Source organism: Vicia villosa, linkage group LG4, assembly GCF_029867415.1.
Source record: "Vicia villosa cultivar HV-30 ecotype Madison, WI linkage group LG4, Vvil1.0, whole genome shotgun sequence".
Taxonomy (NCBI): Eukaryota; Viridiplantae; Streptophyta; class Magnoliopsida; order Fabales; family Fabaceae; genus Vicia; species Vicia villosa.
The window spans coordinates 50,071,954-50,087,739 of NC_081183.1; the positions used below are offsets into that span (position 1 = coordinate 50,071,954).

The 15,786-nt window shown below is 42.2% G+C and overlaps 1 protein-coding gene across 1 annotated transcript; it reads right to left on the reverse strand.

Moving 5' to 3' along the window:
- Positions 1 to 5,023: 5,023 nt before the first annotated feature.
- Positions 5,024 to 6,271, reverse strand: LOC131597179 (uncharacterized). The gene is made up of 2 exons (XM_058869888.1): positions 5,533 to 6,271; positions 5,024 to 5,292 (listed from the first exon to the last, which is right to left on the reverse strand). Exons 1-2 carry the CDS (start codon positions 6,269 to 6,271, stop codon positions 5,024 to 5,026), a joined length of 1,008 nt encoding a protein of 335 aa, XP_058725871.1.
- Between the last annotated feature and the right edge of the window lie 9,515 nt (positions 6,272 to 15,786).

A 15,786-nucleotide genomic window follows, 5' to 3' on the forward strand; every position in this document is an offset into this window, starting at 1 on the left:
AGTTGAAGGAACCGCCTCCGGATCTCCCGTGATCTTACTAAGGAGCAAGCCACTGATATCATCAGATCAGATGGAGATGTTTGCCTGATCGACTTTGTCTTTCAGATGAAGATTGTCCTACTTATTTTCTGGCATCATGTCCAGATCAGTTTAAAGGCATTCTTTCCCCGGCGTACACAGTTCGGAAGAGATATTGTTCCTATCCTGATATCCAGCTCAGTTGAAGGAACCGCCTCCGGATCCCCGTGGTCTTACGAAGGAGCTAGCCGCTAATTCCCAGATTAGTAGGAATATCTACCTGATGATTTAATTGCATCAGAAGAGATGTCTGCCCAGATTCCCAGATCAGAGATACTTTTACCCGTTGATGTCCAGATCAACCGGCGTATCTCCTTCGATTCCCAGATCGACTTAAGACATCTATCCCGATGCAAGTTCGGAGACATTTGCTACGTCTGATACCCAGATCAGTCGAGATGTTCCTTCTCTTGATGCCCAGATCATTTGAAGTGTGTTCCCCTGCCTGTGGGTGCCCGTTCCTCCTTTTTCACAAGTGGGAGCATATTTATTATCCAGATCAATTGAAGTTTTTTCCCCTGCTCGCGGGGTGGTACATTCCTTCTTGTTACAAGATGGAATCTTCTATTGATCAAGAGCGCAAATTTTCGAGTTCATTCTGGTATTCAATCTCCTTCCACCTCGACGGTTCGAAACTTTCGTTTCTCACTCGCCAGGTTCAAGAAGTTTGAATAGGGGCAGCTGTTGCACCCCAAAATTTGCCCTCTTTATTGGAGCTATAAGTTAATGATGACGTTTATTTCGTCATCCAAAAATGGAAGAAAAATAATAAAGAGTTTTCATGGGTTTAGGAGGGTAAAGTGTGAAAGAGCGGTTTAAACGGTGAAAGTACGAGAAAATTCATAAATACTATTTGGAAGGTGATACGAGCTAAGTTCCCGCGTTGTCTCCGCTGTTTCGACGATATCTACAACTTTCGTGTTCGGCTCGGGAGCCAATTCTTTGAGGAAGGTTGTAAAATGTGCAAATTACTTGAGAATTCGCGGTGAAAAAACAGTGCTGAATGTAGGGTTTCGGACCTCGGAAAATTCATATCTCCTAATCCGCTCGCCGGATTCGCTTGAAAATTTAACTGGAGCTCCGTGGCATCATTACCAAGATTTCATATGTTCGGACCGAAGGCTAAATATGCATAGAAAATTCCCAGAATTTTAAGGATCGTCGCGTTGTTTCAGTAAAAAGTGTGTTTTCGGGTATGTCGCGCCGAGTTCAAAAATTCATAACTTTTTCGATTTTTATCGTATGAAGTCCATTCCGGCGGCATTTTCTCAGAAATTTTGTTAGCTTCGATTCTTCGTCACACATGCTTGTTCAGATTTCGAGCCGAAGATGGGGTTTTATCGAGTTCTTTGAGCGGTACTCACAAAATTTCGCACAGTCGCGTCAGATGGATCGACGTTTCTCGTCATTCAAACGGGCGTATTTTCTTCATCGCTTATCGGATTGAGGTGCTTCTCGCGGCAATGAGTCACAAATTTGGTCATCTTCATAATGGCATTGGTTTCGTTCCTAAATTCAGAGCCGAACCGAGTTCCCTTAAAAATGAGCCAAAATAAGACGCACCGAGGGCAATTTGGACATTTCGCGTTGACAATATATAAACATTTTGCTCTTCACAAATCAAAGAGGACTCTCATAACTTCAATTTCACCCAAAAGATCAAAAACACTTTCTCTCAATTGTCTCTCAATTTTCTTGGATCAAAACCACAAAAACTCACAAAAACTTCATCAATTCAAGATCAAATCTCAAGAGCAAATGAAGATCAAAGCACAAATCAAGATCTTCTCCTCCGATTAAAGTGTCGCGCATCTCTTTCCCTATCAAAGGATCTCACGCGCCACTCTCTCCCTCACACCTCTTGAATTTCGTTCGTGTTCGCGTCGTGTTCGCGTTCGTGTTCATTCGATCTCATTCTCTTCGTTCGATCCGGTAAATTCACTACAAACCTTGCTAGATTATTGAATTTGTTGCTTAATTCGACATTGATCATGAAGATTTTTTATTGTGGACGATGGATCTATGATAATTGATGATGATAGTTGCTTGTTGACAGCTTCGATTTGTGTTGATCTTGATTATTTGATTGAATTTGAGATTTACCGTTGAGTTGTTGATGATGCTACATGCATGTTGCTTATGATCCAAGAAATTGCATACTAAGTGTTTGATAATTTGAATGTGTGAAGCATTTATGCTTAATTTTGATTTCTAGCATGTGATAATTGATTGTGGAATGATAATTCATGATGCCTACGCTAAATTGATGCCATTTGAGGTTTGATAACAATTGCTCTTGATGATATAATCACAATGCTTACGATTCAATGCTTGCATTCTAATTGTTCGATGGAATGTTTAATTTTGCTCTTAAAGACCGATCAATTTGCTGAATAATGTGCTTTGCTCTTGACTCATAGCATTGCATGTTTGATATTTGCTTGTATGTTGAACATTCATGAAGAATTGCATCATGTTTCCTTGCGAGAAAACTCAATTTTCGGCGTTTGGCACTGCTAGGTCGACCTAGGGTGAGTTTAGGTCGACCTAAAACCTTCATTTTTGATCCTGGCACTGCTAGGTCGACCTAGGGTGAGTTTAGGTCGACCTAAAACCTTCATTTTTGATCCTGGCACTGCTAGGTCGACCTAGGGTGAGTTTAGGTCGACCTAAAACCTTCATTTTTGACCATGGCACTGTTAGGTCGACCCAGGGTGAGTTTAGGTCGACCTGGAGCTGTTTATTTCGTTTCTGGACCTGTTAGGTCGACCTAGGTCAAAGGTAGGTCGACCTACTTTTGCTTCCTTTGCTTCCTAACTTCAATCTTTCATATCTTTTTGCTCGTAACTCCGATTTGCGCGTTCTTTATACCGTTGGAAAGCTTGTGAAACGTGCTATCTTGTGAGATGATTGGTATTGATTGATTGTGGTTTATTCATCTTTGTTTTCCCCTTGACATTTTGTTGTTCATTTCATGTTTGCATTAGTTATTCCTTTTCTTTTAGATTAGAAGGTAATAACGCAATTCCGATTGCGATGTTTTGTTATCTCTAACTTGTGTGCTAGTGTGCAAGGCTTTTGGACGGTCACCGATCGATACTCATTGCTTGAGTGTTCCGCTTCACTTGCGGAATACGATTATATCTCGTTTGACTCGTATCGTGTTCTCGACTTGGAGACACGATCTTATTGCTTTATATCTGCTTGTTTGGTTTGCTTGTTACTCTTGCAGGTGTATCGTGATTATGCTCGACGCGTGTGTCGACCTTTGTGTGCTTTATGGCTAATCGGTGTGCTGACCATTTGCTTTTGCTTTGCTAGCTCGCTTGCGGGATTCTAGTTTATTCGCTTCGCCTCTCTTTAGTTTACGGATCATCATCCGTTTGGTATTGATCCCGTTTCATTTTATTTCTCTCGCACTTTATCGCCTCCCCGCATCATCCTATAACATGAGAAGTAGGACCTAGACATGCATCTGGCCAAGCCCTCGAAAGAGGCTCTGTTTTTGTTGGTGTGTTTATATTTGTGCTTTGCGGCAGGGAGTCGCGGTGTAATAAGTCCCATATGGCACTCCGTTAAGTCCTCATGGAAGGCATGCGGTCAAGGGTTCGTAATCAACCCTCGCCTAGTCTCATCGAGTCTGTTTGGTATGCGCACGCCTCGCGTTGCTCGCTTCTGAACCTGCACAAGATCTTGTTATCGAGTATGTCAGGAAAAGGGTTCATGTAGCCGGACCCCCGCCTTTCCTATAGCTCATGTCACTCGACGTTGATGCTCGGTGTACGCACGCACCGTTTTCCTTTACGATCCGTGACGGCTTGGTTGCTGAGAAGGGTCCGCCTTCTTGTCTATGGCCCGATCATTTTCACGAGGTCTAATGCTTGGTTGACTTGGGTTGAGCTGCTCCCCTTGGCTATGGCGGGACCGCTTTTCTACCATTCGGTCAGTACCGTTGGTTTGTTTGCTTTACGAGCGGATGCTCGTTTGTGTGCTCATTGTGTGCTTTTGCCTTTTCCCTCGTAGGTTGATAGCTTAGCTTAGACTTGTACCCTTTGTATGATAACATTAGGTAGCAAGCTTTCCCCCTTAGCTTAGGTCTTCCTCATGCATTCTTTAAAACACAAACCACACTCTTTGATTTTCTTTTCTTAAGAGCTTGTTATTTCCGCTCCATTCCCAGCATAAGTCTCCAAAGGTCGAGCAGCGGAGTGTGAATGTAACTCGTTCACCTAAAAAACACAAAACAAACAGAAATTAGTTAGTCGAGCTACGGTAGCTCTGATTCTGCAAAACAGATACGTAGGCAGCGGGGTAGGGCCCGTGCGAGCATAACACTTTCTTTTCCCTACATTCTGCATTCATTTTAGTCCAGATTAGCGTAGATTTGTTACACACCCTTAGTTTTAGACACAAGCGTGGATACCATCGAGTACGATGGGCGCGAGGGGTGCTAATACCTTCCCCTCGCGTAACCGACTCCCTTACCCTTTTCTCTGGTCGTGAGACCGTTGTTTTGTTTTGTGGTTTGTTGGCATTCCCTTCCTTTTCAGGATAAATATGTTAGTGGCGACTCTGTTAATTTTCGCGGTAGCGACACTCAAACCAACAACACAAGATAATGGAGAAAATAGTGAAGCATAACCAAGATAAGTTCAACAAAGATAAGCATAACCAAGATAAGCAAACATAATCGATTAATTCTGCAACCAAGTTCTTGAAGTACAAAATATTCTGCTCCCATGAGCCAACACATACAGAAATAAAATCAGGAATCCCATCCAACAAATCTGGTGGTGATTGTACAACAAAATCAACATTCAAGCAGGATCTCCCATGTCCAAATGACGAAGAGGGATATCTCCAATGTTCTTATCACTCCAAGTCTTCATTTCTTCAAAGAGCTCCTTGGTCTCAGCACGGGTGGGCCTCTTAATGATCTCTTGAATCAGCAGGTCTTTCCTGAAATGCAGGTCTTCACCTCCCAATACTTAGCTTCCTCTTGAACTTGGACATTACTCTGGTCTTTTTCTCTTATCTGGCCTTTCAGCTTTCGGATCTCTTCATAACACTTCTCTATGGTATTCTGGCGATCCAACAAGAGTTTGTCTGCTTTCTTGCGACGAGATTTCTCTGAATTGGCATTTTCAGTCTGAATCTGAAGTCTTTTAGTCAATTCTGCCAACTGAGCCTCATAATGTTCCTTTATCTTCTTCTCTTGGGTTTCAGTAGTTTTAGAATTCACAGTCATTCTTGGCCTCTTCTGAGAAGTACTTCCTCTAGCATACAATTCTTCAAGCTCTATTTCTCTCATTTTCAACTTATGAAGAGCAGAAAGCTTCTCTTGCCTATCAGTATTCATCTTAACTTGCATTGTTTCCATTTGTTCAGTCAATTTTCGATTCTCTTCCACAGTTTGGTTATAACGGGGCATGGAAACAATGTTGGGTTGTTTACCAGCAGGAGGGTACAAAGGGTCCTTAGGAGGGAAAGACATCCCTTGAACAGCAACCACAGACTCGATCCACTTAGTATAATCCTCATAAGTAGCACAGTCTCGCTGACCAAAATGTTTCTTATCTCTCCAACAAATACTCTTCCAGGCTTGTACAGCTTCTGCCATTTGCCCATTGTCGGTGGCCACATGATAGAAAATGTTCTCAGCTATCTCTGTTTGCTCAGGTGGACTGATAAAAGCATAGCCAAATGTTCTTCTGGCCAAGACGGGGTTATAGTTGATTCCGCCCCTAAGACCCATGAGAGGTACGTTTTTGAACTTTCCGCAACTCATAATAACTTCCCTGTCATCTAAAGCACTATTATACCAGACAATATCTTTAGCCCTAAGCCCCATAATCCTTTCAGCCCATTTAGATGTGTGCCTACTATCAACGAAAGCTCCACGCTCAGGCAGATGTGACCTGAACCATCGGTATAACAACGGAGCACAGAATCTAACCAGACCTCCCTTACCTCCCTTCTGAATACCCTTGTGATGAATGGAGTGATAAACATCCCCCAAAAGTGTGGGAACCGGATTCTGCAAGATGAATATATAAATTGCATTCATGTCAACAAAATTAGGAACGTCTGAGAAAAACACGATACCATATATACTTAGAGCCAAGATAGCCCTAAATGTGTCCCATTCCTTTGCTTCAGCAGCCTCACAACCCCTTTTAACCAGAAACTCCATGCAAAAACCAAAACCTCCTCCCTTCTTGGTGAGATTTGCTTCCACGACCGACTTGCTCAAATAAAGAGCCTTAGCAATTTCAATGGAATCGGGGGCCTTCATGGTGCTATAGTATGGCACTTCCTTCTTTATAGGGATACCAAGAAATAGGGAATACTCTTCCAATGTAGGAACCAAGAGGTAGTCGGTGAACGTGAAGCAGCGGAGGGAAGGATTATAGAATTGCAGCAAAGTATGAACCCCTTCTTGCTCGTACTTGGTGAACGGCATCTTGAGAAGGCTCAGAATGTACTCATATTCCTTTCTGAAGTTGGTTATCTCATCTGGCGTGATCTTCTTTGCTAAACACCCAAGGGAATCCAGATTCGGATTCAGGAAAGAATAAGAGGGGTTGCGCCTAACAGTCTTCACTGGTGTGGCCATGTGTTGGTCGGAGACAAAGCCAAAAGTTCCTGAAAATAAATGAACATGCATGTTAAATGAGATGGCGGAATGCAGTTCATTGGGAGAATCCTAATGTCTTTTCATTATTTCTTTTCTTTTTCATTTCTTTTCCCTTTTTTTTTTGCAAAAGAGTATACATCTTCCCTTTTTTGGAAATAGACTTTAGGATTCTCCACGAATGAAGTGAGGTGGATGCAATAGCATGATGTGTCATGTGTCATGTGTGTGATACAGTGAGAGACTGAATGTCCCTCGCAACTCTGAATAACTGGGTAATACTGAATGTAGCAGGTTCAAAATTCCGGCTTCAGATTGCAAAATGGAAATCAGGGTATGATGAAGGCTAGTATCCTGTCCCACCCCAAACTCACGGGTATGAATTCTAGACACGGACAGGTGGTCCCTAATGGTCACTAGGGTCTACAGTTCCCATGGGGTACAAAGTGTTTGTGGCAGCAAGGGTGCCAGACACAGTGTTCCATGAAAGAACCTCGCCCAGTTGTGGTACCCCATGTTGAACTCGATCGTAGCAAGGGCCACGGGAGTCAACATGAGCATCCACGCTAATCCTATGTGTCACTTGGCCTGGGTAGTGGGCCTTTTACCTCACAAAACCCCCCACCTGCAAAACAGAACAGAAGACCCCAAGGAACACAAAATATAATCCATATGCATGATGTGCAAGCAGAAATAAACATGATATGCAAGCAGAAAATAAACATGCAAACATATATACAAGATATAGACATAAAAAAAATAAACACCCCATAAAATAAAACAAACAAAGGCTAGGATCGACTTGCTTAGGTAGTCTCCAGCAGAGTCGCCAGCTGTCGCACGCTCGCGAAAAATGAACAGAGTCGCCACCAATATATTTATCCCATAAGGGAAAGGAATATCAGAAAACCTAACAAAGGAAGGAACAAGGTCTTGCGACCAGAGAATCAAGGTACGGGAGTCGGTTACGCGAGGGGAAGGTATTAGCACCCCTCACGCCCATCGTACTCGATTGTATCCACCTATGTTTGTTTCTATCTAAAGGGTGTGTACTAATGTCTATGTCTATATGCGAAATGAATGCAAAAGAAATACGGGGAAAAAAAGGAATTATTTACAAGTGTGCTCGTTCAAGCCCCGCGACTTGATGCCTACGTATCCTTTTCAGGAATCAGAGCGCCGTAGTTCGGCTCAATATTTTCTGTTTGTTTTTGTGTTTTTTAGTTGGGCGGAGTTAACGCTCGCGCTGTTGCATAAGGGGACAGCCTAGGATGCAATGGAGCGGAGATAACGATGCCCTTAAGAAAGGAGAGAAAGAGAGAGAGTTCAAGTGTTTCGAGGAAATCCCTAAAGCAAGGGAAACTCGAGTTACTCTTTGGTTTGTGTTTTTTAGAATTTGGGAACTTACGCCCGAATGGTTCCCTAAAGCAAGGGAGATCCAAGCACTCGAACATTCCCTAAAGCAAGGGATGTTCAAGCTTCCATTCCCTTTTTAAGATTTTCACTTTGATTATTAATGTTTTGAGTATTTTCTTTGTATTTTTTAAAGGGGATTTTATTCGAGTATTTTTATTAATGTTTTAGAGTTGAAAAGAAAAAGAATGAAACAAAGGGAACTAGTCCTAATTTCTACATCTATGTTATTGATTATTCTAAGGGAAAATGAGGAGGAAAAGCAATTAAGCATTGAAAAATATTCACAAAAGGAAAGAGAAGTAAAATCTAAACCGGTCACAAAAATATTCACAAGCGATTGCATTTCTATTCATGTTAGAAACTAATTTTGAATTAGCAAAGAAAGACTATTTATTATTAAAATTCAAGGAAAATACTAGTTGGAGTCAATTAAAAGAAAATACAATTTCTAAAAATTCTAATTGTATGAAAAAAGGCTTTGTTATTTTTATTTGAGAAAAAAGAAATTCAATTAATGTGCAAAAAGAATTAAAAGAAAAATCAATTTTATTATTTGTTTTTTTTTTTAGCAGCAGGGGGTGTATAAACAATTAGTAAATGGACTAAAATCAATTAAGAGCAGAGAACTGGGCCTGTTCAAGGAGTGGGATTAGCGTGAAGCGCCCAGGCCCAAGTTTATGTATTGGTGTATCAGCAAGCCAGGGGTGCGTTGGCAAAGCACAGGTGCGATTCTGAAGATGAGGCTAGGCCCAAGGGCGCATGGCCCAGCACTTGCATTATCTTACTTCATTGCATTCTATTTTTATTTCATTTAGCAGAGAACGTAACATGCATGGCACAACTTCTATCAATTGGTCACAAATCTTTTTAAGTCATATAGGACAAAACAAGCAAATTAGCCCCTCAGCACGTGACACCTCATCGTTCCAATCATTTGAATGACGCCAAAATTAACAGGAAAATGGAATATGCACGAATCGCATGGCGCCACGTATGCCAGATAGTGCAGAAAAGCCAAAATGAACTCAGACGCCGGAGCGAAGCTCCGGTCGTCTTCTCCGGCCAGCCTACGGCGGAGATAAGCGAAAATTTCCAGAAATCAAAAAGGCTATCATCATTTCGCTCAGTTTTTCACGTACATCACAGATCCAGTCTCCGTTTCTTTTGAATCTTTCTCTAACTCGATAACCGAGTACATCTAAAAAACCCTAGCTACGAGTAACGCTGCCAAAATCAATTGCAAGCACATAAACAGGTTCCTTGAGGATTCCAGAGTTCATATTCACGCAACAAACAATGAAAATGCTGCGCTATCACTTTAACCGGATTAAAAGAATAAGATCTTCGCATAACAAACAGCGCGCATTCTCATCAAGCACAGAAACATTGAGCATGCAAACAGTATCATACAGCATGTATGTAAATGCAGAGTGTGTGCTTACGAAGCTTACTTGATGAAATCTTAGATGTGGAGCTTTAACAGATTTCCGATGGATCTTGACGTAGCTACTTGAGCAGAGCGAATACGATGCCTTGAGGAAGATGACGGCGTTTCTTAGCACTGCATAGTGATGATGGAAGAAGGTTGCAGCGATTAGAAGCAGCCGGAGGAGTTTGTGGAAGCAGCCGGAGGAGTTTGTTGTGGTGGCCGGTCGGTTATCGCAGTTGGTTAGGGCGGCCGGAGAAGTTTGTTATGGTGGCAGGTGGTGATGGAGTGAACGAATGAAGAGAGTGAGGGAGAGTGTAGAGAATTGTGAAAAATCTGAAAGAGTGAAGTGTGAAGTGAATGAGTGGGTGAATCCGTGAGTGAGGAGTGCATAGTGATGGCCTTTTATAGGGCAAGGGGAATAGTTCAAAGTGTGATATCTTTGGAGTGGGACTTGCAACTTTCTTACTAACATGTGCATTATGATTCTCTTGGGTGTGGGACTTGGGGATAGGCTTGCAGCATAGCTTTCTTAGGTGTGGGACTTGAACCCTTAGTGCACAAGTTATGTGTAATTGCAGTAAACTGGATATATGCCTTATGCATGCAGCCTTTGCATGGCCATATGGAGTAATGCATGGATTGATGAGCAATAGGCACTACACATATGCTGCAGCATTTTCAACCCTTATGCCAGGAATAAAGTGCCTACAATGTCCTCTTTGTTCAACTTAGGCCATGTCATCAACTTTAGAAACGCACCATTCCTTCTTCACTCCATCAATTAATCTAATCCTGGTATCAATGTAAAGAGGAGATAAAAATGAAGAATTATAATGTTGTTGAACTCTTGGAATGAGACTTGCAACTCACTTAAAATCACACTCAAAGATGGCAATGTATGGTTGCATCCACCCCCGTGCGTGCCTTGGTTTTGTGCCCCAGATGCTAATGCAAATATACACTCTCCAAGTGCATGACTTCGGACGCCTCTTGCCAGCTCAATACGTGCTCAAAATTGATGAGATTGGATTCAATGGATAGGGAACATGGCAAGGAGCGCTTTAAGATCAAGCTTGTTCAATATGGAAACTCGTGGAGGAAGAAAAGTAGACTTGAATCTGGTCCACCATGTGTTTGATGATATGCACGCGCATGACTTGGTTTTCTGCCTTGGCCGGATGCTAGACTTAGTCAGTGTGAGGGCACAACTTTAAAGGCTTGCAATTCAATCAATATTTGTTCAATTGACTCCACTCTTGGCTTGTTGGAAAGGAGACATGGAAAGGATTAGAATGGTACCAAGTTTGCTTCCGTGGCATTTTTGTAGAGCTCTGAAATTGACTTGATATTTGGCATGCCATGTGTTTGTGAAAATGCCAGGTCATGACCTGACTTGTGACCTGGAATATGACTTGGTTCAAATGAGTTTCCAGCAACTTCACACCACTCTAACTCTTCATACAAGCTTCAAATGAAAAAGTGTCCAACTACAAAGTCGTTCTTCTCCATGAGGGGAACAACTTTGATGTTGGGAATTTTCCCAAAAAATGTCATTTGCCACGTGTAAACTGATGGCGAAGTGGACTGTTCAGCTAGATTTCCAATGCCAAAATTTTTCTAAGTATGAAAGCTTTCCATTTTTGTTATTTTTCTATTTTTGGCAACTTTTTGCTAAACTCCCGATTTTATCCATTCTTCGACTTTTCTTGATTAATTTTCCACCAAAAGTCAATATTTGAATAATTTTCCTGTTTTTGACCCAAAAGTCAATTGTTCTGATTTTTCCGACTATTGATGAAATTCCTGATTAAATCTCTTCCAGTCAATTCCAGTCGCACAAACACATCCACACAGCCAATATGAGAAGCTTTTCACACATAGAAGCCATTCCTGATTAGATGTTGACCAGAAAGTCAACTGGTTGACTTTGGTCAAGGAAACCCTGATTTTAAGAACCGGATGATTTGCAAGCCAGTATCCTTCAACCAATGCCATGACTTGAGACAAAGAGAAACCCCAATCCATGAGGGCTTCCCTGAACATGGAACCACATGGTTACACCTCAGTCTTCTTGTTCTCTGATCAAACTTCTTTGCAATAGAGCTTTTTCTTGCTAGCCTTTGAATGTCACCAATGATATGAATGCATGAATGTGAGTTATGCCCTAAGTGATGTATGTACATGAACCATAAGCCATATGAGCAGGGTAGGACAAATTTGGGGTATGACAGCTGCCCCTATTTAATCGTCTTATACTCGAAAATGAGATTGGCGCTAGCCTCTCGAATATTCGAGGTAGAAGAAGATTAAATACCGAAGACCTGAAATTTGTCCTGAAGAGAGGATGGTGTGAATGTTATTCTTATTTTTGTTTTATCCCTAATTTTTGCCCAAACCCTTTTGGTTTGCCGGGATGCCCTTATTTTTGCCTAGGTACGTCGACCTAGCGGGTCTTTTATGCGTAGTATTTTTTGACTGAGTCTGAATTGACTGGAAGCGGAACGTCTTCCCCATCCATCTTTGTCAGGATTAAAGCACCACCTGAAAATGCTTTCTTCACAATGTATGGTCCCTCATAGTTGGGAGTCCATTTGCCCCTTGGATCGGTGTGAATTGGCAAGATCTTCCTTACGACTAGGTCACCTGTGTGGAATTCTCGAGGCCGAATTTTCTTGTCATACGCTTTCTTGATCCTTTTTTGGTACAACTGGCCATGGCAGATGGCAAATAAGCGTTTCTCCTCAATTAGATTGAGATGATCAAGCCTCGTTTGAACCCATTCTGTTTCATCTTGTTATTAAGATTGGACCCATTATCCGTGATGATCTTGTTTGGAACCCCATATCGGCATATGATCTCTTTCTTGATGAAGCGAGTAAGGACTTGCTTGGTTACGTTCTTGTAAGAAGCAGCTTCAACCCATTTGGTGAAGTAGTCGATAGCAACAAGAATAAATCTGTGCCCATTTGAAGCTTGTGGCTCTATCCGTCCAATCATGTCTATGCCCCACATAGCAAAGGGCCAAGGCGATGTCAGGACATTCAGAGGAGTCGGAGGAACATGAGTTCTGTCAGCATACACTTGACATTTGTGACATTTCTTCACATACACATAACAATCACTTTCAATCGTCATCCAATAATATCCTGCTCGCAAGATCTTTTTGGCCATAGAATGTCCACTGGAATGAGTTCCAAAAGATCCTTCATGAATTTCCCGCATGATCAATTCTGCTTCGTGTCTATCCACGCATCTGAGCAAAACTGAATCATAGTTTCTTTTGTACAGGACGTCTCCAGACAAGAAGAATTTGGATGCTAACCTTCGAAGCGTTCGCTTATCAGCAATCGTAGCATCTTCGGGATACTCTTGCTTCTCAACATACCTCTTGATGTCGTAATACCATGGCTTTTCATCGTACACATCTTCAGTAGTGAGACAGTGGCAGGGAATGCATGTGCAGGTTCTTTGTAACGGAGGATCGTTATGTCCGGCATTTCTTTAGGGGAGCTAACTCTGAACATAGCCGCCAAAGTAGCCAAAGCATCTGCAAATTGATTTTCCTCTCGGGGGATGTGATTGAAAGTGATTTCCTCGAAAGCAGGCAGCAACTCCAAGATATAGTCCTTATAAGGAACTAAATTGGGGTGTCGTGTCTCCCAATCACCTCTCACTTGATGTATAACCAAGGCAGAATCCCCATAAACTTCAAGGATCTTGATTCTCATATCAATGGCTGCTTCGAGACCCATTATGCAAGCTTCGTATTCTGCGACATTGTTCGTGCAATCAAAGCATATTCTAGCTGTGAAAGGGATGTGAGTTTGACGAGGAGAAGTCAAAACTGCCCCAATACCATGGCCCATAGCATTTGATGCACCATCGAACGTGAGAGTCCATCGCTCTCCTGGTTCGGGTCCTTCATTATCATCTAGTTTCATGATATCTTCATCAGGGAAGTCAAACTTCATTGACTGATACTCTTCTAATGGCTGATGAGCCAGATGATCTGCAAGGACACTTCCTTTGATGGCCTTCTGTGTGACATACTGGATGTCGTATTCTGATAAAAGCATTTGCCATCGGGCTAGTCTTCCTGTAAGAGGCGGTTTTTCAAAGATGTACTTTATCGGGTCCATTTTGGAGATCAATAGAGTGGTGTGAGTCAGCATATACTGTCTCAGTCGGCGAGCAGCCCATACCAAAGCACAACAAGTTTTCTCGAGTAGTGAGTAACGGGATTCACAATCGGTAAACTTTTTGCTCAGGTAATAAATGGCGCACTCTTTTCGACCAGACTCGTCATGTTGGCCCAGCACACACCCCATAGATCCTTCAAGCACAGTTAAGTACATAAGAAGTGGCCTCCCAGGAACCGGAGGAATGAGAATTGGTGGCTCTTGGAGATACTGCTTGATCTTTTCGAAGGCTTCCTGACAATGATCATCCCAACGGATATCTTGATTTTTGCGCAGCAGTTTGAAGATGGGTTCACAAGTGTCAGTGAGATGAGAAATGAACCTGGCTATGTAATTCAATCTCCCAAGGAACCCTCGAACTTCTTTTTCATTCTTCGGTGCTGGCATGTTCTGTATTGCTCTTACTTTATCAGGGTCGACCTCAATCCCTCGTTGGCTCACAATGAATCCAAGTAACTTTCCAGATCGCACTCCAAAAGTGCACTTGTTTGGATTAAGCCTCAACTTGAATTTACGCAAACGAGCAAACAGTTTCTCAAGATATACCAAGTGTTCCTCCTCAGTTTGGGATTTTGCAATCATATCATCGACGTACACCTCAATCTCTTTATGGATCATGTCATGGAAAAGAGCCACCATTGCTCGTTGATATGTTGCACCAGCATTCTTAAGGCCAAAAGGCATCACCTTATAACAATACGTACCCCACGGGGTGGTAAAAGTAGTCTTAGTCATATCTTCAGGAGCCATCTTTATTTGATTATAGCCAGAAAACCCATCCATGAACGAGAATACCGAATACTGAGCAGTGTTGTCGACTAATACATCAATATGAGGCAGAGGAAAATCATCCTTCGGACTTGCCCTATTCAAATCTCGGTAGTCGACACACATGCGTACTTTTCCGTCCTTCTTAGGAGTAGGGACGATGTTGGCAATCCTAGGAGGATATTCGCACACAGATAAGAAACTAGCCTTCAACTGTTTTTCAACTTCCTCCTTGATTTTCAAAGCCATATCAGGTCGAGTTCTTCGTGGTTTCTGTTTTACAGGCGGACATTCTGGTTTGAGCGGTAACCTGTGCATAACTATATCCGTGTCTAAACCCGGCATGTCTTCATACGACCAGGCGAAGATATCAACATACTCTCGAAGCAGATCAATCAACCTTCTCTTCACATCACTTTGCAAAGTGGCCCCTATCTTGACTTCTCTCTTTGCTTCTTCTGAACCGAGGTTGATGATTTCTATGGCTTCTTGATGCGGCTGAATAGATTTCTCCTCTTGTCTCAAAAGTCTTGCCAATTCCTCAGGGACTTCACAATCTTCCCCACTATCCTCCTCAGCTTGGTCAATTGGATTCTCAAGGATATTAAGACGTGGAACTGTAACATTATCATTTTTGATGGAATTCGAGCCGCATCTGCACGATGGATGATTTATGCCTTAGAATGCAACACATAAAGAAGAAGAAAAAAAAAACTTATCGAAACAAGTTTTTAAAGTAAGAACAAAAATGAAAGAAATGGAACAGTAATTGCATGCGAAGATATGATTTTCATTCAATATTAAACAAATTGAAACAACATGGGGGCCCTTCTTTGTACAAGTGGTCAAAATGCTTAGGGCGAAGCATATGACTTATCGAAACAAGAAAATTAAATATCCACAAAAGTGACTCTGGGGATGTCCAAGATGGTCCAATTGTTGAGCTCCTGTCCAGGCGCAGCATGGAAAATGAATCTGGAGAGATCTTCTTCATCATCATCATCCACGGCGAGAACCTGACTTCCAGAACTGGTGCTTGCACTTGAGAAATGGGGGGAATCACCTTCTTTCCAGGAATTATGCTGAGCTGAGTAGAAGAAGACGGTTGATACCCAAGGCCATACTTGTCTCGCTTCTCATGAACATCAATCAGCTTGCCCCAGGCACTATGGGGAGTACCAGCTTCTAAGAAGGCCTTAGCATCATTTAAAGACAAGAGGGGTGCTCCGAGTTCCTTCTTATTCTCAACCACGTGGAGTTTA

Bases quoted from the DNA above. Each gene is read 5' to 3' on its own strand.
- LOC131597179 (XM_058869888.1), bottom strand. From the start codon at position 6,271: ATGGAGTTTCTGGTTAAAAGGGGTTGTGAGGCTGCTGAAGCAAAGGAA. The intron at 5,293-5,532 runs GTAAACAACCCA...CTGAAACCCAAG, and splicing joins CCCTTTGTACCCTCCTGCTG to AGAAGAAGATAAAGGAACAT.